This window comes from Haematobia irritans, chromosome 1 (genome assembly GCF_050003625.1).
Source record: "Haematobia irritans isolate KBUSLIRL chromosome 1, ASM5000362v1, whole genome shotgun sequence".
Classification (NCBI taxonomy): Eukaryota; Metazoa; Arthropoda; class Insecta; order Diptera; family Muscidae; genus Haematobia; species Haematobia irritans.
The window spans coordinates 112,242,881-112,270,312 of NC_134397.1; the positions used below are offsets into that span (position 1 = coordinate 112,242,881).

General features: G+C 36.6%; 1 protein-coding gene across 1 annotated transcript in view; it reads left to right on the plus strand.

The window, feature by feature from the left end:
- The window catches only part of timeout (circadian regulator timeout), a 1,081,463-nt gene that overhangs the window by 91,261 nt on the left and 962,770 nt on the right, over positions 1-27,432 (plus strand). Inside the window, exon 3 of the mRNA XM_075291454.1 lies at positions 22,509-22,766. Within this exon, the coding sequence (XP_075147569.1) occupies positions 22,509-22,766 (258 nt within the window). The remainder of the gene's footprint in view (positions 1-22,508; positions 22,767-27,432) is intronic.

Below are 27,432 nucleotides of genomic sequence, written 5' to 3' on the forward strand. Positions count from 1 at the left end.
AACTTTGGAGTTGGGAGCGTTTTTTTAATATCACCATAGATTCTGAAAGAGCTTTCCGAGATGAATCTATTGGTATATGACAGTATAGGTCTCCGTTGACTGTAACATGAAGAGTTTTTGAGTTTAAATTTTCGGGATAACAGTTATTTACGGTCCCTGCTAAATTGAAGTTCATAACTTGTTATGAATTACGAGCTAGTATTTTCTGTGTGCTTTTTTCTTAATTATGTGTTATCAAAGTCTTTTAAAAACGTGTTAATGACAACTTACATTTCTAAATCCAGACTCGACTTCAAGTACAAATCATGCTATGTTTCAAGTCAAAAACTCATTTAAAATAAAGTATTGAAAAACATCTCATATTGTTAGGCGCTTTTTTGATTTGAAGTCTAGATACAACAACAAGTCAACAAATTCATTGAACATTTTTCTTAATTTTTAGCACGGAAAAAATAATATCACAGAAATGCGTCGTCCAAGCAAAGCAAAATTTGCATTCGAATTTTAAGGGCAAGAAATCTTTGGTCTCATGACAATTTTCAGTGTAATTCGCAAAAAAACGAAATTTTAGACAAAGATCGTTTCTCATTTGCTTTTCGCTGTAAGGAAGTTTCTTTGGAAGAAAAGTATATGCTTTTTGTGATAAATGTTTATTCGTTTCCAAGATGTAAAAACAATTTCATAAAGACTAACTCCAAAAAAAAAAAAAACAAAAAACAAAACAATCTTTTCTGGCTAATTGCATTTTCCCTCACATCTTTCTCACTTCCACGAGTTTTTTAGTTCTTAGCCCCTTTTTCTTCCAGCAAAAAAAAAAAAAATGGAAGTTGTTCCCCAAACAGTTCTTTGTTCTTTTGAGAAGGTTTTGCAAATTATGACAATTTTTAATTTTTTGTTCAATTTTACTGGAAAAATATATTTATAAAAAAATATATTCCGAAAAAATAAAAAAAACGATGTATAACATAAAAAAATAATTTTTTAGAAAAATATTTAATCAAATCTTTTTTTAGAAAAAGATTTGACCAGCGTTCTCTATGTTGTCATTCATAATAACATCTCAGGAAGTAGTTAGAATGTCATGCCGTGGTGTCATATTCGGTTCATGTCACAAACATTTGAATAGACGTTTTAGTGCATCGTGTTGAATGGCGTTTGTGGCTGAGTGCGCAAAGGCGTTCTGTTATGTTGCCAACAGACCCAGCTTGAACACCCGGTGGAAGCAAAGAATTTTTCAATTTGTACAAATTAGATAATAAGAAAATAAAAGTGTAACAAAAATACTGATAAAAATAAAAAGTGAATAAAATTTGTTTTCTATTTGTCTTTTTTTTTTTATTTTTTGTCCAAATGAACTTCCACAGCAAAACTTCTAAAGCAATGCAAAGGATCCAACAATGTGGTACTTCCGTCCCATGACAAGCCCATGAAAAATTCATTGGAGATGATCCAAGTTTGCACTACTTCCGGATCACAAATTGGGGATCAAAACTACTTTTTTGGAATCTCTTTTTTTGCTGGGCTGGAATACAAACAATGTAGAAGAAATTATTCGATTTTATACATTTTAAATTTTACCTTTCGCCTGGACGGAGAATCGAACCGCGGACCATACAATTTGTAAGCCAACACACCAGAGAACTGCAACCGGTGTTTTTTTTCGTATTGCAGTCTTACCCACTAATTGTCCGTGGCAGTGAGTAAGACACCAATTACCATGCGATATTTTACATTCATACAAATGCGAAAGTAAAAACACCACTAGTATAAACAATGTTCGTATGCAGTGTCTTGCAATCTTAAACCAATCGACATCGTAACAACGCTTAGTAAACAAAAAAACGAGTGTGGCACTTAAGTGTGATTGCACTCAACAACAACAATTACCAGCAGTTGGCATTAGCTCAAGAGAATTAGGTTAGGTTAGGTGGCAGCCCGATGTATCAGGCTCACTTAGACTATTCAGTCCATTGTGATACCACATTGGTGAACTTCTCTCTTATCACTGAGTGCTGCCCGATTCTATGCCGAGTCCGAACGGTGTTCCACATTGCAGTGAAACCACTTAGAGAAGCTTTGTAACCCTCAGAAATGTCACCAGCATTACTGAGGTAGGATAATCCACCGCTGAAAAACTTTTGGTGTTCGGCCGAAGCAGGAATCGAACCCACGACCTTGTGTATGCAAGGCGGGCATGCTAACCATTGCACCACGTAGCTCCCTAGCTCAAGAGAATTGACAGAGAACCAAATAATAGAATACCAAACTGCTGAGATATGGGTAACCAATTTGTGTGACTGCTTTACTACGGTGCCCGCTTGTTCGAGTAAGTAGTGAATGCCTACTTATATGGCTCCCAATTCGTAAACACCCTTACTTATAATCCTGACTACCGCCCCTTGTATTTGAGCGGAGAATGTAACGAGAAAATGTCGCTCAAAATAACCAAAAGACTATTCTCTGCATTATTGGTAACGCCCCATTTGGTAGCTGACAACTACCACATAATTTGTGCGCCCATTTCTACCCAGAGAAAATTGCGATGAAAGTATGGTAGCCAAATAAGCACCTCAAATCTATACACTATTTGCTGGTTTATTCTGAAAATGTATTTTATAATTAAATGAGAGATTTTCATTGTTTTTAATCAAAGCTTATTATTAAATAGTTTATATTTTGCCATTAACTAAATCAGTTCTAAATTTTTAATATAAATAAAATAATTAAGTCAATATTATATAAACAAAAAGAAAAAAAAATATATTGGCGTTAACATGCTTTTACAATTAATCTGGGTCTTCTTTATCTCTGCATTGCATTGCATCTGTTAGGTTAGGTTAGGTTAGGTTAAAGTGGCAGCCCGATAAAATTTCAGGCTCACTTAGACTATTCAGTCCATTGTGATACCACATTTAACTAAAAGTACCTATTACATATGGGCACTTCTAGTCTTAACCACTGAACCTTCTCTATTATTTACTTTTGTGGAACCAACCAGATTGCTCCAAAAACATTAACAAACTGCTTAAGTTAACGTTTTCCAGGTCAGCCAGTAATCTAAAGCTATATGCTCCTAAAATTCGCTTACGCCTTACACAAAAAGCAGGACACTCACACAAGAGGTGTTTAATTGATTCCTTTTCCTCCACGTCATGACAGCTTATACAATAGTCATTATACTTCGCACCTATAGTTTTTGCAAATTCGCCTATCAGGCAGCGACCCGTTATAGCAGATATTAGGAGTGCTATCTGACGCCTTGAGAACACTAGCATATCTTGTGTGCGGTTTAAGTTTAAATGGGGCCATATTTGCTTGGTGTCGTTACAACCCTTGCAATTTTCCCATCGAATATTGGCCATCATAACAGCCTTCTCACGCAGTAAGAGCTTGCAGGTGGCCAGAGGCATACCAACAGATTCTAGTTCCCCTGGAATATGTAAGGTAGTTCCTAGCCTTGCTAACACATCTGCTTCACAGTTCCCCGGTATGTTCCTATGATCAGGCACCCATATTAGGTGAATATTGTACTGCTCAGCCATCTCGTTGAGAGATTTGCGGCAGTCTATGGCCGTTTTTGAGTTAAGGAACACAGAGTCCAAGGATTTTATTGCAGGTTGACTGTCTGAGTATATATTAATGCCAATATTTGTTGGAACATTACTTCTCAGCCAATTCACCACCTCTCTTATTGCCAATATTTCAGCCTGAAAAACACTACAGTGATTAGGTAATCTTTTCGCTATTCGAATTTCCAGATCTTTAGAAAAATCCGAACCCCACTTGTCCATTCAATTTGGAGCCATCAGTATAGAAATCTATATATCTTTTATTCCCCGGGGTCTGTGTACACCACGCCTCACTGTTGGGAATTAGAGTTTCAAACTTTTTGTCGAAAAGTGGTTTTGCCAGGGTGTAATCCACTACGTTAGGCACATCTGGCATTACTTTGAGGACCGAACTATGACCGTACATTTTTTCCGACCACAGCGATAGCTCGCGCAACCGCACAGCCGTTGTTGCAGCTGACTGTTTGGCCAAAATGTCTAAAGGCAATAGATGTAGCATGACATTAAGGGAGTCTGTTCCTGTCTTACTAAATGGGCGTGAGATACATAAGCTCGCCATACGCTGAACTTTATCTAAACAAGTCGGTTTCTGAAGTGCCGGCCACCAGACTACAACACCATATAGCATTATAGGTCTAACCACTGCCGTGTATAGCCAATGCACAATTTTTGGTCTTAGTCCCCACTTTTTCCCTATTGCCTTTTTGCACGAGTACAAAGCTACCGTGGCTTTTCTCGCCCTCTCTTCAATATTAAGCCTAAAATTCAGCTTCCTGTCCAAAATAACGCCAAGGTATTTTGCACACTCACCAAAGGGAATTTCAGTACCCCCTAAGGAAATGGGCCTAACCGTGGGAGTTTTGCGATCTTTGCAGTACATGACTATTTCTGTCTTTGCTGGATTTACACCAAGACCATTATCTTTCGCCCATTTCTCAGTCATCCGGAGAGCTCTCTGTATAATATCTCTGATTGGGGATGGGAATTTTCCCCTGACTGCTAGCGCCACATCATCTGCGTATGCCACTACTTTTATCCTTTCTTTTTCTAGAGAAACCAAAAGGTTGTTTATAGCAACATTCCAAAGAAGAGGTGATAGAACTCCTCCTTGGGGAGTGCCTCTGTTCACATACCTTTGTATGTTTGCTTGCCCTAGCGTGGCTGAAATACGTCTCTTCATTAGAAGTTCGTCTCACAGCCTAAGTATACCTGGATCAACATTCAGAGTTTTCAGTCCATTTAATATCGAGCTCGGATGGACATTATTGAACGCCCCTTCGATGTCTAGAAACGCCACGATTGTGTATTCTTTGACAGATAGTGAGCTTTCAATAAAGCTGACCAGTCATGCAATGCGGTCTCAGTAGACCTGCCCTTCGAGTATGCATGCTGTCGTTTCGAGAGCAAACCTGAATCCACGCTAGTTCTAAGATACATGTCTATCATCCTCTCCAGGGTCTTAAGTAGGAATGAGGATAAGCTGATTGGTCGGAAATCCTTCGCACTCGAGTGAGAGGCTTTTCCTGCTTTAGGTATGAAGACGACTTTTGTTTCCCTCCACTTTTCTGGAATATATGCTAAGTTTACACATTGTTTATATATCACCGTCAACCAGGGGATAATTCTTTCAGCCACTACCTGTAACTCCGCCGGAGTAATTCCATCAGGTCCGGGGGATTTGAATGGTGCAAAGCTATTTAAAGCCCATTTTATTCTAGATTCCGACACAATTTCCTCGATAGGAAATGATCGCTGAGCCTCTGTTACACCGCCGGAACATGGTTCAACCGTCTGATTTCCAGGGAAGTGTGTGTCCAAAAGTACCTCCAACGTCTCCTCACTGGACGTTGTCCAATTTCCCTCCGATGTTTTAATGAAACCTGGAGCGGTGTTAGTGGATGCTAGTACCTTCCGTAGTTGGGAAGCCTCTGACGTATTCAATACTGCTACAGTAATCATCCCAAGAGTTTTGTTGAGACCTTCTCAGTTCTCGTTTATATTCTCCCAGATTCATCTTTTAAGTGTCCCAATCCTCCGGAGCTCTTGTGGACTTTGCTTTGTTAAAGAGCTTCCTGCGGGATTTCCTCATATTACTTAACTCCGTAGTCCACCATGGTGGCCGATTTTTTCCCCTTGGCTTTCCTCTAGGGCATGCAGCTTTCAGTGAAATGTTGAAGGCCTTAGTAATCCGCTCCACTGCGTGTTCGATATCTTGCACAGTGCTCATATTTGTCTCCGGCACTTCCGGTATCATCAAATTGAACGATTCCCTATACCTATTCCAATCAGCTTTCCTAACATTTGGCGGAAATATGGTCTTTGAAGTACGAACAGCCAATCTGAAACTGATGTAGCGATGATCTGAGAACTTGCCACTCAGATATCTTATCATTCAGTTCCGGAGAGGTCAACGTTACGTCCAAAACCTCTTGTCTGTTCCTGGTGACGAAGGTTGGTGCATCTCCCTTATTGCAAACTACCAGGTTAGTACGCAAAATAAACTCTATTAGCGACTCTCCCCTTGCATTAGTATCACTACTTCCCCAAATACTATGATGTGCATTTGCATCGCATCCCATAATGAGTTTTGTCTTTGTTTTTAGTGACTCCTCATCTAAGGTCTTAACGGCACAGGGTGGCATATCCCTATCATGTCCCATGTAGACCGAAGATACCCAATATTTGCATGTGGATATCTCTAGACTGGCTACGACAGTGTCTGCATTGCTCAATGAAGGAAGCAGAAACAAGTTTAGTTCGTTTTTAGCAATTATACATGCTCGATTTATATCGTTACCGGTATTATGCAAAAGTTTGAAACCCGGAGTGCTTAATTCACAGATCTTGTTCTTATATGTTATATGTATGGTTCTTAAATAAGAACCATTTCTATGTCTCCTTCCATCAGCAGAACTTTTAAGGCAGCACAAGCGGCCTTACAATGGTGAAGATTTATCTGGAGGAACCGTAGAACCATCCAAATTTTCAACCACCGTCACATCAGCCGCTTCAATTGAGTCATCAAGGGCTTCCTCTTCACAGATCTCGGTGACTCTCGCAACAATCCGCGGTTCAGCTTTGGTGAGGCTTGAGCCTGTAGAAACTTCCCGCATATGATTTTCGCCATAGTCTGCAGGTTTTATGTCTCCTTCGGCTTCGCTAGGAGAATTTTTCACTGCTGACTCTACCGGAGGCTTGTCCGTTTCGGTATCCTTTGACTGATCGCTTTTGTATACCTTCATATGGATATCATGAAAGCCATAACTTACGCGTCCTTGGGTCTGGGCTAGATGTGGCAGCGACTCTATGTTTAATATAAACACCGCATGTCGTCTTGGTCCATCCACCTCATCCAAACGACCAACCTTCCAATCGGCGGTTGGAAGATCTGGGTTACATTCTTTTAGTCTCTCTAGTATTGACTCAGGATCAGGAGGGTTTGCCGGTATCCATGCATGTGCTCTAGGTTTAGCCGGTATGTCTTTTTTATCGACTAACTCCAAAGCGGCTCCTTCCCAAACTTCACCAATTAGCATCAATGCAGCTTTAAAGCAATCCATAGACCTCTGGTCTGCAAAAGCTATTAACTTATATCGTCCTTGATACCATCCAGCATCTTGCCGTCGAGGACTTGGTCCGGGAAACTTTTTTCGCACCTCTGAGTAGACACCAGACATCGCGTTCTCAATTTCCCCCCATTTTTGCCTTGGAATCATACCGTCCAATGCTCCTTTATTAATAATAGCCATCACAAGGCTGTCTTTTGCAACTGAGGCAAACGATCTTTGATCCCGTTTAGAGGATGGTAGCTCATCCGTTGATCGTTCCCTTTTTCCAGCTTCAAGAATTCCTTGAGCCCATTTTAAGGAATCGCTTTGCTTAGCCGACAACGTGCTTGGGTCGACTGATCCTAATTTCTTTAGGATAAACAAAGCATTTCTTCGTTCCTTGAATCTCTTTCGAGAGGGATTGCCTCCTTTTGATGTCGTCACCTTAGAAAAGGTTCGACTTGCCAAAGTGTCACCGCCAGTCGACCCGTCTACAGGTCGACTAATTGGGCCTGACTCTTGGTCGCTGCCCAAATTTATAACTTCAGTCGTTACCCGTCCACTGGGCCCTGAAGTTAGCAACCCAGTGGATGACTTTGAATTTCGCTGCATGGTGGTTTATTATTTCCACCACACGTGAAATTCTTAATAAGTACTTATTACGATGAAATCCTCCGCTATTAGAAAACACGTCCGTTCAGTTCGACGGTTGAATAATAATTCTGTTAGGAAATGTCGACGATGCTTCTGAAATTAGAATATAAATATGAAATTAGAATATTAAACTGATATGTAATGGAATTTTATGGAAAAATTTTAACTTGCGTTTTTGAATTTCCTTCCTTTTGAATGCACCAGCACTCCGTGAACAGCCAAATGCTTTGGAACCAAGGGAACAACTGTTATTACGACAAGCATAATATCTTTTTATTCATTACGCGTAAGCATCAAAACCAAAGTAAGAACTTAATTGCTTGTTTCTTGTTTGTTTTGTTAAACTTTGCTCGGGAAACTATTTTGTACCTTACTTTTAGATACCAAAATTAAATGATCACTTTTTTCAATTCCTCTCATTTTTTTCTGTGAGAGTGACAGCGTCTTTCTTATCGATTTAATTATCAACTGGTAATGCCCAATATAGTCTATCGACTATTTAATAGATTACTTTATGGTGCTGAATTGGATGTAATGAAATGGTACATTATATGCATTTATAAAAAAGGGTCTTTTGTACTTTTTGAATTCATTATTCTATACCAAAATAACCGCCTGCACATGTGGAGTGCTTACGTGGGCGGTTCGGAAACTTCTTAGGCTATCAATGAAAGAGAATAGTTAGTTTTTCAAAAATATTTTTATTTTTCAATATAATCTCCTGAATACATTTAGTCCTTAGGAGAATAAGGTGGGTGGTCAAGCAACTCGTACTTTAATTCGTTGATTTTAGCCATTGTTAAAGCACTCTTGTGCGCTGGTGCGTTGTCTTGATGAAAAATTATTTTTCTGTGTTGTAAGCCAGGACGTTTCTCTCGAATTTGTACATTTAATTGATTCAAAAGGTTGCAATAGTACTCTGAATTTATTGTTTTAACCTTTTGCAGATAGTCAATCAATAAAATAGCTTTGAAGTCCCAAAAAAACGTAGCCATAACCTTACCAGCCGATTGAATTGTTTTTGCCTTCTTTGGGGCACTTCCTCCAGCTTCAGTCCATTGTTTGGATTGTTCTTTTGTCTCTGGAGTATAGATGTCTCATTAACAGTTATACAACGACGCCTAAAATCAATTTTATTTTGCTTAAAACGATCCAAACAAGCTTGGGAAATGTCCATGCTTGTGCGTTTTTGATCGACTGTTAACAAATGCGGCACCCATCTTGCAGAAAGCTTTTTAATCTGTAGTTCTTCATGCAAAATTAAATGCACTCGATCATTTGAGATGCCCATGATATTAGCAATTTCACGCACTTTTATTCGTCGATCATTTAATACCATATCATGCACTTTGGCTACAATTTCTGTTGTTGTTGCTGTTTTTGGACGTCCACCACGTGGTTCATCTTCAATGCTTCTACGACCACGTTTAAATTCAGCAACCCAATTTTTTACTGTTGCATATGAAGGAGCACTTTCACCTAACACATTCACCATATCATTATGAATTTCTTGTCCCGATAAACCTTTTTTATGTACATATTTAATCACAGCACGCATTTCTAATTTTCCCATTGTAAAAAAAATTCGGATGGGTCTTTTTTGAACAACTGTTTCTATATGAAGGAGTTGCCAGATCGAAACAAAATTCAACATGTGTTCATAACAGAGAAACACTTAACTTTTTTTCTGTTTATACCGCGCTTTTTGTGCTAGGCTAAGAATTTTCCGAACTGCCCTCGTATATAAGCAGGGAAAAAGCGACAATAGCTTTTTGCCGAACAAGCGGTTGTTTTCGAGAGACCAACACTCATACTAACAAACATTGGATATTGGTGGTTGAATTTTTTTTACCAATTGGTGATTTAAGATTGCAAATATTGGCGTTTACTAAACACACTGGTCGGTTGCGGTAGGTCGCTGCCGTTCTCTGCAATAGAGGTGTGCACGTGAGTAATAGTTTACTCACGCTCACGCACACTCACGACTGAAAAATCATACTCACGCACGATATTTTGAGGTAGTACTCACGCTCACGCACACTCACGAAAAGAAAATTTGTACTCACGCACACTCACGCACGAAAACGTCGTGAATCACGAAAAATACCGTGACTCACGAAAAATATCGTGATTCACGAAAAATATCGTGACTCACGAATAATTTTATGATTAATTTATCTTACCTAAGTGTCGGAAAACATGAGCATTATTAAAATCGAGAGTGTTATTAAACTCTTAACATCCCAGGTGTCACTAACATTGTAATTGAATTTAACTCTTAAGCGTTTTATGTTGGTGAGCGGGAATATTTTCGTGAGTGTAATTCGTTACTCACGCACAATCACGAAGATATTATTTTCGTGACTCACGCTCACGCACGATATTTTGGTTTGTTAATCACGCTCACGCACACTCACGCTGTTTTCATGAGCGTGACTCACGCACGAATCACGAAAATGTTCGTGAGTCACGATAATTTCGTGTCACGTGCACACCTCTACTCTGCAACACGCTATCCAATGGGCTACGTAGCTGTTATTGACATCAGCAGTCAAACAGTTATATTTATATAGCATCGGTTTCGGCGCCCACGAGCCGATTAAACAAACTTTATTTAACAGAAACATACATTTAGTGGGGCACCGTGCCGCCTTGCATACCAATAATACCAAAAAGTTAGTTTTTTTACATATATTCCAAAAATGTTCGAAAAATTCCGAAAAGAAGTTCTACATTACATACCACTATATTACATTTTGACTATGAAACTTCAAAATGAGTCTTATTTAAGACTTAGAGTCAGAAAAGAAAAGTGCTTGGTATAGACGAAATGGACTGTGGGTTTGGGTTAAAAATTATTTTTTATGGCAGTCAAAAAATTTTTGTAACAAAACAAAATTTTTTTTTTGATGATAACAGTTTGAAATTTTCGAAGAAATTCAAGAAAATCTAACAAAAGAAAAACTTTCGGTCCACGTTTTCACAACGTTTTTTCTTTGCATGTATAGACATGAGCTTTAACATAGCCTCATAGAAAATAGTCGACAGGCGTTAAATAGCTCGGTCGAACTCGCCTCTCAATAACTCCATTGTTACGTTGATGCTCTAAAAACATTTTCCTTCAAGCAAGTACATTTTTTGATATTGCTTTATATATTTGACTTGACCCTATTCCATAGTTGTTATTTTCAGTATGTTATGTGCCATTTGCCCGGATTGTAAGCAAAATATTTTTGTTGTGTCTCAACAAAAATATTTTGCTTTGGAGCACCTGCTGCGAGCAGGTGCTCCAAAGGCAACAAAGGAAAGATTTTTTCGCACACTCAAAAAAAAAAGTGAGCTCTCTATTTCACTAAAGCCAATTTAACTTTGTTTTAGTTCATGGAATTATTATATATGGAGAAAGTTTCGTTTACTCTAATAATTTTTTGCGTACGTTAGTTAAATGAACTAAAAAACGGGAAAAAATTGTACAAAAATGAAGTAAAAAGTTTTACTAAATTCGTACTTCTCACCAAATAGTTCATTATTTCTTTAAATTTGTACATTTTACAAATTCGTCCATCATGAACTTCGTATGTCACTAAAGACATTCTTGCAACTCCAATTTTTCCTTCAAATTACAAAATTTTCTTTAACAAGTGGAAAAAAATAATTATGTCTAATAAATTTTCTTGAATTTGTCGAAAAATATTTACTTATTTTTGTGAAATCGGCGTGATGTCATCGTTTGTAATACTGTTTGGTTAAAATTTTCTAAAAATATAAAAATTTTTCTAAAATAAACTAAATGTTTTCTTCCTGGTGGGTTCATTGTTTTTTCAGTGCATCATTACTGGTGGCCTAGTCTCCCCAAATCAAAAATTTCGTTCCAATCCACAAACAAATATCCCAAATTGGGGGAAAAAATCCCCAAATACTGGAAACACTGCTTCTAGGCCTTCTTCAGCAATACACTCAAAAAAAAAAAGTTACTTGGATCCAAAGATTTTGAACTTCTCTTAAGGATTTTGGTATTGATTCTGAGCCAAAGATGCGGCTTCTTTAAAATAAACACATTATTTAGCGACCTATCTGGCCTTAAATCTAGGATCAATAAAATTAAAATTAGCATTCAGTATCATTTATTGAATTTTGTTTTTCGCGGTATATTAATAAAGCTATTCACGTACAAACAAATGCCAATTTAAAAATCCAAATTATAGCGGATACCTCGAAGTAAAAATGTTATCTTAATTCCAAAAAAAAACTTTAAACCAAAGATGCTAAATCCTCAAAATAAGTCTTAGCCTATATTTGAAGCTTTATTGTCTTAAATCCAAAGATTCAATATTTCAGTTAATGTAAGGACGATTTCTTTGAATCAAATATGTGTTTCTTTATTTTAAGGAAAATTTTCCTCAGTTCAAAGACATGAGACTTTAACGGAGGGACGCAAATTTACAAAATTTGTGTCCTAAATTTAATTAAAAAAAAAATGAAGTAAAGATTGTAAACTTTGTTTTAATTAAAATGTCATTATTATAAAGAAATTTGTCCTTTATATTTTGTAAATTGCGAATCCTATAATTAAGGTTCTATATTCTTTAATATCACTTGAATATATTTTTCAGTGTACTGTGGAACACAATTTTCTTCCGCTTTGTCAATAACAATTGAAAAGACTTTGTCTTTTGTCTATAAAGTTCATCTAATATTAACTAAAAACTCCGTGAAACACGTTTCCTGGAATTCTCAGAAACAAGTAATAAAGTTCCTAATTGTGAGAAAAATATTACTTAATTTACATAATTGCTATTTACGAATTGAATTTTGAAAGAATCTAATTAAAAATTCTACAATTATCCTCACACGTCATGAAGCTGTGTAATGTTTCTCCTCGCCAAAAAAAAAGACAGCTAAGACATTCCATCATGATGAAAACGAAAATCCCTAAACTGAAAATTCCTTGAATTGAATTGGAGTCTCATATATTCCCACACCCGAAATTCCTTGTTTTTTTGGTTACCTAAAAAAATACTGTCAATATTGTGGAACATTTAATGAACTTCTCATTTCTGTTACCTTAGGTCCTCTCTAGCCCACCCCGCTCTATATAATTTTCCGCTTGTCAATTTCATTGCTACCTTCTCGTCCTTTATCGTTTTCCCATTGAAAATGTCAATGAAGGAAATTGAGAGGTTTATTTTGGTGTTATTTGGTGCCATCTTAATATTGCCATCGCTATAATTCCAGAAGATAAATTTCAATTTATAGAAAGTTTTAAATTTAATTTTATTTTATTCGTTTTTTGTTGTTGTCGACGTATACCATTATTGCTACTATGCTCTGCTCCGTTCATTTACGATTTATTCGTGTGTCCTGTATTAAGTGAACTTAGATAGCTGGTTGGTTGGTTGTCGCGGAGCTTACTCTGCTGCCTTAGTTGGAATTCATTCGTTTCATTTATTTTACAGAATTTGATGTAATTCGAAGGATTTGCATAAGTTTGTTTTTCTACTTAGAAAAAGCCAAAAAAAAAACGGAAAAATCATGGCAGGGTTGTACCACCATCAGCAACTAATGCCAATAACATGGTCTAATGTTGTAGGTGATATTGTGTATTAACTACAAGGAACCGGTTTTGTTTTTTGGATTCGTAAATCACATCTTCTCTGATCGAATCGAAGTTGAAGACTTTCAGGGATGCCCTCAAAAAGAGTGTTTGTGGAACAACATACAATTTTTTTTTGCTGCACGGACGAAAGATATTGTTTATTTCATTTTCTTAAATATAATGTCTTTGGGTGCAAACATATATTAATTTAGAAATTTCGTATAAACATATATATGTTTAGAAATGTCAGAGAGAGAGCGTGAAAGTATAGAGGAAAAAAGATATAGATTACGAAAGACATGCACCCAAGCCGTTGATTCAAGCCGTAGCGGTGTCAAAAGTACGGTACGTAAGGATTTTCTAAATCCAAGTACAAAATTCTTAATTTAATCTCGAAAATATTAAGAACAGATTACTTCATTTTCGAAATTTTCAATCGTGCTTGTTCTTCCTTTAAATACGGGTAGTGCTTGATTCAAGCCTAGTGAAGTTCTATTTAACCCTAGCGTAGGCACCAATGTTTTTCTACATTATCTGCCACTATTTACATATGTAAATATTTTGTTCCCTTTGTTATTTTTAACTTCATAACCGCTTTTTTATGTTTGTTTTGCAGTCTGATATTCGCTACAGAAAGAATATTGTTGTTTCTGAACATTATCTGTTCGACATTATTGAAATCGGCTCAGAGTTAGATATAGCTCCCATATCAAAGTTTTGCTCCGATCTACGTGAAATTTTGAACAGAGAGTAGAATTAATATTCTTACTATGCTTGCCAAATTTGGTTGAAATCTGTTCAGATTTAGATATAGCTCCATGTATATCTTTAGTCCGATTTATACACATATGACCACAGAGGCCAAATTTTACTCCGATTTACATGAGAATGAAGTGGGGGAATATCATATGGAAAACGACGGTGAACTGTCTGAATTAGACAGGTAGGTTAGTAAAAATGGAGCGAAAAAATGAAAATTTTTCGTGAATCTTGTTTTAACGGCTCTAAACCAATTACAAAAAACAAATTGAGCATTGTAGACACATTATCGGTGAACCTATACAATCGTTGGCTATTTCTTTTATGCCTTTTATGAAAGAGCACGAAAAATTAGCCACTGAGTCCAAATTTCATAAAAATCGGATAAATATTGTTGAAATGGCAAGAGTGTCAAAAATGAAATATTTACATTTGTATATAGTGCTAAAGCTAGGGTTAATCCTAATCTGTACACGGACGAAAAAGACCTTTTCATATGTTTGGGTGTAAAAATTATATGTTTGGAACTCAAATTTTTAACACAATATTTTTTCGTGCAAGCATATAATGTTCATAAACTTGCATAACATGTTTGGGACATTAAATGTTTGTAAATATAATATGCTTAGATGCAAACATATATTAATTTAGAAATAGCATATAGACATATATGTGCTTAGAAAGAGAGACCTAGAGAGTACGCTGCAAGTAAGATAATGGAAGTAACCAATTGGCGCCTTAAAACTATATCCACACAAAGAAAATTTCATTAAATTTTTTTTGCCAGTGTTGGGAGCCACCGTAGTGCAATGGTTTGCATGCTCGCCTTGCATACACAAGGTCGTGGGTTCGATTCCTACTTAGACCGAACACCTCAGTAATGCTTGTGACATTTCTGAGGGTTTCAAAACTTCTCTAAGTGGTTTCACTGCAATGTGGAACGCCGTTCGGACTCGGCTATAAAAAGGAGGTCCCTTGTCTTTGAGCTTAACATGGAATCGGGCAGCACTCAGTGATAAGAGAGAAGTTCACCAATGTGGTATCACAATGGACTTAATAGTCTAAGTGAGCCTAATACATCGGGCTACCACCTAACCTAACATTTTACAAGTGTATGCCCTAAGGTGAAACATAATATGTTTGAATAATACAAACAATATTTTGTTTGGACCAATACTGAAAATATATACGCTTGAAGCAAAATGTGTTTGGGGTATATGTTACAGAAGCGATTTTTTTTGAGGGTGTACTTGATTCAATCCACATTTAAGCTTATATTAAAGCGCTTAGATTAAGCCAAAACTAAATTTTTTTAAGTGGAATCAAGGATTAGATCAATCTTTTTTATTCTTGAATATAATCCTACCACGCTTGTTTCAAGAACGTTCTGTACATGATTTAATTCCGAACCGTATACGATGTTATTTTATATGTGCTTGATGTTAGTGTACGAGGGCAGTTCGGACACTTCTTAGCCTAGCACAAAAAGCGCGGTATAAACAGAATAAAGTTAAGTGTTTTGGAAACTGCCATCTCTGTTATGAACACATATTAAATTTTGTTTCGATCTGGCAACTCCTTCATATAGAAACAGGTGTTCAAAAAAGACGCATCCGTAATTTTTTACAATGGAAAAATTAGATATGCGTGCTGTCATTAAATATTTACATAAAAAAGGTTTATCCGGACAAGAAATTCATAATGATATGGTGAATGTGTTAGGTGAAAGTGCTCCTTGATATGCAACAGTAAAAAATTGGGTTGCTGAATTTAAACGTGGTCGTACAAGCATTGAAGATGAACCACGTAGTGGACGTCCAAAAACAGTAACAACAACAGAAATTGTAGCCAAAGTGCATGATATGGTAAAGGGTGATACGGTCAAAATTTGGTCAAGGGAAAACGCGTGTAAATTGGTGAAATCGTTTATTTAAAAAATCAAATTAAATTTATTTTTCAAGTTCAATTAGTATAAAATTCAGGAAAAATATTCAGTTTGGCTTTCGCTTTTCCAAATCCGAATTGCCGGGCCTCACGCTTGACACCTGCCATCAGATTTTGTACAGCCACCTTGTCCACCTTCTTCGCCGCAGAAAGCCAGTTTGCCTTGAACTGCTGCTCGTCCTTAGCAGTTTTTTTGGTCTTCTTTAGGTTCCGCTTGACAATAGCCCAGTATTTCTCAATTGGGCGGAGCTCTGGCGTGTTGGGAGGGTTCTTGTCCTTGGGAACCACCTGCACGTTGTTGGCGGCGTACCACTCCATGGCCTTTTTACCGTAATGGCAAGATGCCAAATCCGGCCAAAACAGTACGGAACAACCGTGTTTCTTCAGGAAAGGCAGCATACGTTTATTCAAACACTCGTTCACGTAAATTTCTTGGTTGACAGTCCCGGAAGCTATGAAAATGCTGCTTTTCAAGCCACAGGTACAGATGGCTTGCCAAACCAGATATTTCTTTGCGAACTTTGACAGTTTTATGTGCTTGAAAATATCTGCTACCTTTCCCCTTCCTTTTGCCGTATAAAACTCCTGTCCCGGAAGCTGCTTGTAGTCGGCTTTGACGTAGGCTTCGTCGTCCATTACCACGCAGACAAACTTCGTCAGCATCGTCGTGTACAGCCTCCGGGATCGCGCTTTGGCCGTCGTATTTTGTTTATCATCGCGATTTGGAGTCACTACCTTCTTGTAAGTCGATAGTCCGGCTCGTTTTTTGGCTCGATGCACGGTTGTATACGATACACCCAGCTTATTTGCGGCATCTCGGAGAGAGAGGTTAGGGTTTCGCTTGAAACTGCCGGCAACTCTCTTTGTCGTCTCAGCGGCTTCCGGTTTTCGATTTCCCCCCGATCCAGACTTCCTGGCTGTCGACAAACGTTCCCCAAACACTTTAATTACATTTGTAACGGTTGATTTGGCAACTTTTAGCGATTTTGCCTGCTTTGCGTGCGAGTAGCTCGGATTTTCGCGATGCGCGAGCAAAATTTTGATACGCTGCTCTTCTTGCTTGGACGGCATTTTGACAACTGAAGAGTGAATTCCAAAAAGAAAATAGGAGCAACATTCTACACACACACACACCTTCAAAATGAGGTGCGTTCAGGTTTTTTAAATGAAAAATTGAAAGAAATACGTCAAGTTTATACTGACCAAATTTTGACCGTATCACCCTTTATTGTTCCCTATTTAAAACATATTTCAAAACATAAAATAATTATAACAATTATTTCTATAAAACGATGTGGCGACTTTTGAGTCAACTGCATGACTTCAATATGGCCGATTATTCTTGTTATACCTACGAGAAATATTTTCTTGTTATGTGTGTAGACGCTACTTTTGCTTATAGATGTATGCACTATTAATTTAAATTGGTCGAAATATATATTTATTGGCTAATACTCATTTTAAAATAATATAACATACTGTTTTTTACTTACCTTTTAAATATTTGTATGCTGTATCCACGTTTTTATAGTCATAATTTATCGTTCTCCTCACTTTCTCATGTGAGGAGACAAAGCTACTTCACTGTCATTTAGGGTCTAAGTCAAAGGCCTGCGCAAGCCTATTCGAAGTAATCGATATTCTAGTGAAGGCAATACACTCCACGAATACTTCGAATACTTCGATTAATGAATAAAACAAAACCACTGTAAAGCGATTACAGTGTCAAGCATTGCAGAGCCATCACATTCAAAAGGAATCGTTTTACAGTTCTTTTCAATATTTTGGTTTTGAAGTAATCGTCACGATACGAGTAAATCAAAACATTTTTAGTGAAGATAGAATACTTTGCTTTAGCAACGACGAAACTTCGTATGAGACACGAAGTAACTGTCAAACAAAAGCCAAACACAATCGTCGATCAAGTGTGTATGTGTGTGTAGCATACTCTTATGGTTGAGAAAACGAAATAACTTCATCTGCACAGAAATGGAAATTATAAAACGAATGGATTTGGAATTCCGATTACATTCGAATACTTCAAAACATTTTTGGGTGCTTGCTTTACTGGGTTCTATTTGTTTTGGTTCACAATGTGCAAGGTTTCTATTTCACTCGTTTGAGAAATGGACACTGAAGTTACTACTCGAATTGTGTGGCGTGTGCTTGAAGTATTCGCTTGTGTATTCGTTGCAGACGTTTGGTCTAAGTACACAATAATATCAAAAGAATTTCACAAACAAATAATTTGCTCATAAATGAATATCAATATATTTTTATTTGTATAAATATAATGAATATTTAAGACTATATAAAGTTTAGCAACTGGAACTAAATATTTGGGGCCCTACGAAAATATGCTTAAGATGAAACATGATATGTTTTGCGTACACCCTCAAAAAAAATCGCTTCTGTAACATATACCGCAAACAGAGAACTGCAACCGGTGGCTTTTTTTCGTATTGCAATCTTACCCACAAAATGTCGGTGGCAGTGAGTAAGACACCAATTACCATGCGATATTTTACATTCATACAAATGCGAGAATAAAAACACCACTAGTATAAACAATGTTCGTATGCAGTGTCTTGCAATCTTAAACCAATCGAAATCGTAACAACGCTTGGCAAACAAAAAACGAGTGTGTATTTTGTAAACACGAGTGGTGTTTACAAAATACACTGGTCGGTTGCGGTAGATCGCAGCCGTTCTCTGTGTGTGTGTTTTTTTGGGGGTCCCCAAACACATTTTGCTTCAAGCAGTTATATTTTCAGGATTGGTCCAAACAAAATATAGTTTGTATTGTTCAAACATATTATGTTTCACCTTAGGGCAATTTTTTAGGGCAAAAAAGCGCCACAAAAAAAGTAGTGAAAATAGGCTTTTTGGACCCGGAAGTGGTGCAAAATTGGCGCAGAAGCGATGAATTTAACATAGGCTTGTCATAGGACGTATGTCCACCATTTTCACAGTATTGCACTGAATTTGCTTCACTTCTTAAGGAGTGATCCGAATTCAGTGTTTTGGATGTAAATTAAAAAAATTATTTATTTTGATATTTTGCAAAATAAATAAATTTTTATATTTTTTAATGATTTTTAATGCGTTCTAACCTTTGTTCAAAACTTTTGACCTCAAATATTTCCAAAAATTTGCAATTTTTCTAGAATGGATTTATCATTTTTTTCACAAAATTTAAATAATTTGTACCATTTTATTAATCCTTGCCCTGTTTTTAATCTATTTGAAACTAAAAAGTTAAAAAATTATGGAAATACGAGTTATAAAAAATTGAATTAAAAGAGCTGCCTGAGTAGTTAAAATAAAGAACATCTTTGGAGGACATTTTTTAGAATTGCTTTTAAAGTTGTGCCTTTAGAAGTACTTCCAATTTTTTTGCAGGCTTTCTTTGTGTGAATATATTTTTAAGGCGCCAATTGGTTACTTCCATCATTTTACTTGCAGCGTACTCTCTAGGTTTCTCTTTCTAAACACATATATGTTTATAGGCTATTTCCAAATTAATATATGTTTGCATTTAAGCATATTATATTTACAAACATTTTATGTCCCAAACATAATATGTTCTAACATATTAACATTTAGGACACACATGTTATGCTAGTTTATGAAGATTATATGCTTGTACTTCAAAATATTGTGTTAAAAAATTTGAGTTCCAAACATATAATTTTTACACCCAAACATATGAAAAACAGTCTTTTTCGTCTGTGTGCTTGAAGCAGAAGGCGATTTATTTATATTCAGGATTGGTCCAAACAAAGTATTATTTGTATTGTACCAACATATTATATTTCACCTTAAAATGGTTACTAACAGGTTGGCTGATGAGTCCCCGGTCTGACACATAGATGACGTCGCTAGTATTATTTTTATATAGTACCAAACTTCAAATGATTCGTATCAAAATTTGACGACTGTACGCTACAATCAACAATAATTGATTGGTATGCAAAATTCAAGCGTGGTGAAATGAGCACGGAGGACGGTGAACGCAGTGGACGTCCGAAAGAGGTGGTTACCGACGAAAACATCAAAAAAAATCCACAAAATGATTTTGAATGAACGTAAAATGAAGTTGATCGATATAGCAGAGGCCTTAAAGATATCAAAGGAACGTGTTGGTCATATCATTCATCAATATTTGGATATGCGGAAGCTCTGTGCAAAATGGTTGCCGCGCGAGCTCACATTTGACCAAAAACAACAATGTGTTGATGATTCTGAGCGGTGTTTGCTGCTGTTAACTCGTAATACACCCGAGTTTTTCCGTCGATATGTGACAATGGATGAAAAATGGCTCCATTACTACACTCCTGAGTCCAATCGACAGTCAGCTGACTGGACAGCGACCGGTGAACCGTCTCCGAAGCGTGGAAAGAATCAAAAGTCCGCGGGCAAAGTAATGGCCTCTGTTTTTTGGGATGTGCATGGAATAATTTTTATCGAGAAGGGAAAAACCATCAACAGTGACTATTATATGGTGTTATTGGAGCGTTTGAAGGTCGAAATCGCGGCAAAACGGCCCCATATGAAGAAGAAAAAAGTGTTGTTCCACCAAGACAACGCACCGTGCCACAAGTCATTGAGAACGATGGCAAAAATTCATGAATTGGGCTTCGAATTGCTTCCCCACCCACCGTATTCTCCAGATCTGGCCCCCATCGACTTTTTCTTGTTCTCAGACCTCAAAAGGATGCTCGCAGGGAAAAAATTTGGCTGCAATGAAGAGGTGATTGCCGAAAAGTAGGCCTATTTTGAGGCAAAACCGAAGGAGTACTACCAAAATGGTATCAAAAAATTGGAAGGTCGTTATAATCGTTGTATCGCTGTTGAAGGGAATTATGTTGAATAATAAAAACGAATTTTGACAAAAAAAATGTGCTTTTCTTTGTTAGACCGGGGACTTATCGGCCAACCTGTTATGTTCAGCTTTTCCACCAAAACGCTAAATTCAAAGTGCAAAAATATACATGAAGACAATTAAACATTTATACAAACTTACCAAAACTTTGCTGGAAATATTCCAACGCAAAGCAAATTTTGTCTTTTAAAATTAATTTATTCAGCTTCTACCCAGATTTAGCCATACACTGGTAGAAAAAAAAAACATTTAATGACATTTTCTTTGTATATATTTTTAAGGCGCCGATTATTTACTCTCTCGGTCTCTCTTTCTAAACACATATATGTTTATAGGAATTTCTAAATTAATATATGTTTGCATCCAGAGATATTATATTTAAGAAAATGAAAAGTCCTAAACATACAGCCATGTTCTTATTTTTTATTTTTATAATAAAATCCACTGTAATTATTTTCGGTACAAATTTCCTTTTCTTAAATTAGAGTGGGTTTGACTTTCGAGTCAGCTAAGGCAACTCTAACTTCTATCAAATGATTTTTTCCGGGCATTTAGTGAAAATCACTGTAAAGGTTAACAGGACCTATGGGTTATTAAAGATCTCTTGTATGTACTCTTATGCGAAAAGATCTTTAATGTAAAAAATAGAATGAAAACATATTCTATTTGTTAAACAAATGATTTTTAATACAATTTTGGATTAGTGTTTTATAATATATTGTCATTCTAATTGGTTTAGATTACTTGTGTTTACTCTACAATATTTAGAGAAATTTTGCTTTTATTCGAATTGAAGAACACCTTTACAATCGGAATGTTCTCTAAATGAGCTAAATCGAAATGAAGAACATGGGCGATAATATGTTCTAACGTATTAGCATATGTGTCCCAAACATGTTATACTATTTTAAAAATTTGAGTTTGGAACTCAAATAATCTTTAAACCATAAACATATGAAAAACAATCTTTTTCGGCCGTGCACTTGCGTTTCAGCGGAGGTTTAACTTTTTTCCGAAATATTGATGACATTTATAAGCGCTTCAAAACCTATCAAAGGAGATTTCTTTTCTCCGACAATGGACTGAAGATACCTAACCTAACCTAATAAATGGACACTTTTCATAGGTTTGCATAACCGACTATTCGGATACCAATGACGCTGACGCTGTTTGATAACGTTGTAAGGGACAAACATTAGAAAACAACTGTCTCAGTAACAAACTGTTCCAATGGATTTAGTTAAACTCTAACATAAAAAAATCTAATTTAATTTTCAACTTTTGTCTCCTCGTGGTTCCATTCGCAGTGGCATGCAAACAGGCTTTATTGTGTCATTCCTCTCTCTCTCTCTGTCTCTCGTTTCAACCATCCCTCCTTGTCAATTGTGTCCCTCCCATATACGAAGTTGTAACTGAATCTCCTCTACGTTACTCTATACATATTCCTGATGTGATATTTGTCCCATAATACAGGGTCCATTTCTTTTCGTTCGTTGGTTCGTTTTTTATGTTTACATTTTTTTCATTTCTTCCCTTTATCTTGTTTTTTGCAGGATTGGGCTTTGCGTAGCGAGGAGCAAAGTCTTTTAATTGAACGTATTTTGGTTTTGGTGCGAAACGTGCTTCAAGTGCCCGCAAATCCTGAGGCTGAATGTCGGGCCGATAATGATGCCAGTGTACATGATCAGGTCATTTGGGCTCTGCACCAGTCGGGCATATTGGATTTAGTCCTGTTTATAATCTCATCACCGGATGAACATCAATTCCATTTGCATTGTCTGGAGATTTTGTGTCTGCTCTATCGTGAACAGGTGAGTAGTGAGATGTTGTCCAGCAGTTCTGGTAATCTTAAGTATAAGCTCAAGGACCACTTTGCACGCGCTGCAATTAATTGCATTGTGAGTTAAGCGTCTCTGTGGTTCTATGTGTTTGTATTTTGCTATCTTTACCGCTATATAAACTCATATGTGTATGTATGTGTGTGTGTGACCGTGTGTGTGACCGTGTGTGTGAAAGGATAATTAATGGTATGGTAAAATTAATGAACCACAATTACAGCTTGGAGCATTTTCCATACTCTTACGAAACAATGGCTTGCTGTTGGTTGGTTTTCAGACACGATTCCGGAAGTATTTCTTCCATACAGCATGAGCCTATAGAGGCTTTTGTAATTACTTTGTGTGGACAAAATGCTTGTGCAGTCGAGTAGTAGGAGCGACTCATCATCGACATGTGTATTAAACTAAAGCTGTAAAGTTTGTGGCTTCCATGACTGCGTGGGGGGCAGAAAAGAAAATTTATATAATGAGAACTCTTGGCAAAATAAATAGTTGGATGTTTGCAGATTATTTCATTTGCTTACCACTACAGCGATATCAAATGAAATACTTACTCTTTGTACTCCGTTCACCTTTAAAGATTTTAATTAAAATCTATTTAAGGATTATTTAAAAATGTTTTAAAAAAGTTCACAATTTCACAACGTCGTTTAAATGTCAAACTGAACTGTGGTGATAATGTACGTCATTAAACAGGTCCACACTCAAAAAAAAGTGAACTCTCTATTTCACTAAAGCTAATTTAACTTTATTTTAGTTCATGGAATTATTATGTTTGGAGAAAGTTTCATTTACTCTAATAATTTTTTGTGTACTTTAGTTAAATTAACTAAAACCGAGGAAAAAAATATACTCAAATGAAGCATAAAGATAAACTAAATTCGTGTCTTCCACAAAATAGTTCAGAATTTCTTTAAATTTGTAAATTTTACCAAAAATGCGTCCATCATGAACTTCGTATGTCACTAAAGACATTCTTGCAATTTTGAACTCCAAGTTTTTCCTTCAAACTACAAAATTTTCTTTAACAAGTGAAAAAACTTAGTTATGTCTAATAAATTTTCTTGAATTTGTCGAAAAATATTTACTTATTTTTATGACATCGGCGTGATGCCAACGTTTGTAATACTGTTTAGTTAAAATTTTCTATAAATATTCAAAATTTTCTGAAATTAACGGAAAGTTTTCTTCCTGGTGGGTTCACTGTTTTTTCAGTGCACTGGGGGTCAGGTTTCTAATGGAGTTTCCAAATCGGACACGACCAAACGCAAAAAAGTTTTTCATCGGTGGATTATCACCTCTCTGTAATGCTGGTGATCTTTCTTAGTGTATTAAAGCTTCTCAACGTGGTTTCAGCAAAGTGAGCTTGAAATATCGGGCTGCCACTGTCTAAGCGAATGAAATTAAAATCCTGCAATCTCTTAAGAAAGGTGTATAAAAAGCACTGAAATGCTTACGAAATAAGTAGGTCGTCGGCGAAAATAATAGGATCTACAATCAGATGCGAAGCCAGTTTTTAAAGAACGAAAAAAACTGTTAGTCTATGATTTTCTTAAAGCACAAACAGGAGGATCTCTCCCTGTACTAATAGCAAAAATGACTCTCCAAAATCATGAAGAGGCTTTAACAAAACGAAATGTTCATGGACGTTAACGATTTCATGAACGTTAATCGTTAGTCGTTCTTATGGCCATTCCGTTAAGGTAGAATCCAGAGTTTGGAGCCAGGTTAGTAATATTTTACTCACACACGATATTTTTGGTAGGACTCACGCACATGAAAAATCTGGAGATTCGCGAAAACTCGACTCACTCAAGAACATTTTAGTGACTCAGCATTAAATTGTGTGTTACAGTTCACGTTTACTTTTGAGAGTGTATATGTGCGTTATAGAGTTGAAAACCCTTCGTTGGCGAGAATAGTGCGATTAGATATACGACAAAATATCTCCCATTAAGATCTATACAATTTTGCATGCGTTCGAACCAATTTTCGACACACATGCTTCTTCAGGGGTGGGAAAACATTGACCTCTCATTTTATTTTTTACGTACGAGAATGAAAACAAGCGATTCGGTGTCAAGTCAGGACATGAAATTTATGTTTTAAGTGCTCAAAAATGCAGTTGTTTGAGCCGATGTGCGAGAACTCGCATTGTCGTGGTGAAGAGTAACTTTTGTTGGATTTGGATTCAACACGAACAAATGTTTTTGACGGTCAAATATTCATGCAATATTGGATGTTTGCTGGCCACACTACGATTGACTAACAATGTTCCTTGACGGAACTTCATCGCCAAAACATGAATTATCTTCACCGATGCACCGTTGTTGAGTTAATCCACATCGAAAGTGGTAAAAATAATCGCATGAAGATTTAATTCCATTTCTTTTTGGCTGAGAAAAATCTTTTAAGTTGCTGTAAACAACTCAGGGTGCTCTCGTATGTCACTATGTTCTGAGTAGAGATGTGCGCGTGAGTAATATTTTACTCACGCACACTCACGCACACTCACGCACGATATTGTATGGTAGGACTCTCGAAAAAAATTGTATTCACGCACACTCACGCACGAAATGTCGTGACTCACGAAAAATACCGTGACTCACGACAAATATCGTGCCTCACGAATAATTTTATGACTAATTTACCTTAGGGGCGTGTTTGAAAACATGAGAATGATTAAAATCGAAAACGTTAATAAACTCCTAACATCCCAGGTGTCACTAAATTGAAAATGAATTCATCTTGTAAGCGTTTTATGTCCGTGTGCGGGATTTTTTCGTGAGCGTAATTTTCCGAAATTCTTTACTCACGCACACTCACGAAGAATTTGTTTTTGTGACTCACGCTCAAGCACTACTTTTGGTTACTTAATCACGCACACTCACGCCGTTGCCATCACAACTCACTCGTGAGTCACGAAATTGTTCGTGACCCTAGACTAAAACCAAAGGGGAAAGGTCGATCGACATAGTGGCCAGAGGAAATCATGTCTCTCGAGGACTGGAACTCCTAGGTTAGGTGGCAGCCCGATGTATCAGGCTCACTTAGACTATTCAGTCCATTGTGATACCACATTGGTGAACTTATCTCTTATCACTGAGTGCTGCCCGATTCCATGTTAAGCTCAATGAAAAGGGATCTTCTTTTTATAGCCGAGTCCAAACCGCGTTCCAAGTGAAATCACTTAGAGAACCTTTGAAACACTCAAAAATGTCACCAGCATTACTGAGGTGGGATAATCCAGCGCTGAAAAACTTTTTTTGTGTTCGGTCGAAGTAGGAATTGAACCCACGACCTTGTGTATGCAAGGCGGGCATGCTAACCATCGCTCCACGGTGGCTCCAGACTGGAACTCCTAACAAAAAACTGAGAGAATATTAGCGAGAAATGAAAAGGACTTTACGGCCATATATTGAAAATCCTAAAAATCTTTTGTAATATCCGTTTACCAGGACTAAAAGATTTATCTTACTATGTCCATCTTTTTCCATTTGGCCACAGTGGTTACATTTCTCTCGAGGAGCAATGCCTCCACTTTTTCCACATCTTGGGAATCCGAAACACATTTTGCAATATCCGTTTGTATCATCGCTTCTATGAGGATTGTATCGCAAAAAATGTTTATTCGTATATAGTTCACATAGTTCGCGCTGAGACGAATATTCATATGCAGATTTATTTTCTCTCACCAAACCTATATGGTCTTCCTTCCTGGGAGGAAATTGACAATTTGCGGTAAAAATTATTTACAATCAATCATGGTGTATCGAGATTTCTTATCAAAATCAAATCTAACCAACAAAAAGGGAGTTATTCTAGGTGCATTACTATAGAGGGGTCGAAATTGTAATTCCACTTGGAATACTATACACCGAAAACAACATTTACCTGATATTAAAGATTACGCAACCTAAATTTTAGGATGTGCAATTTACAAAATATTAAGGACAAATTTCTTTAAAATAATACGAATTTAATTAAAATAAAGTTTATAATTTTTGCTTCAAACATTTTTTCATTAAATTTACTACGAAAATTTTGGAAATTTGCGTCCCTCCGTTAATGTCGCATGTCTTTAAACCAAGGCAAAATTTCCTTAAAGCAAAGAAACACATGTTTGATTTAAAGAAATCGTCCTTCAATTAACTGAAATATTGAATCTTTAAATTTAAGATAAAAACGCTTCGAATATAGGCTAAGACTAATTTTGAGGATTTAGCATCTTCGGCTTAAAGTTTTTTTTTTTTTTTTGGAATTAAGAAATCGCTGTTTACTGGCATTTGTTTGTACGTGAATAGCTTTATTAATATACCGCGAAAAGAAAATGAAAATTCGATAAATCAGATCTGTATCCTAATTTCAATGTTATTGATCCTAAATTTAAAACCAGATAAGTCACTAAAAAATGTCTTTACTTTAAAGAAGTCGCATCGTTGGCTCGGAATCAATACCAAAATCCTAAAGGGAAGGTCAAGATCTTTGGATCCAAGTAAACTTTTTTGAGTGTAGAATATATACACATATATGGAGTTTTTCCTTATTAAGAAAGCGCCTTATCCCCAGAATTCACCATTTCTAGAAAAATTACATTTATTTTAGAATGGGTAAGTTTGGGCAGACAAAATTTACAGCA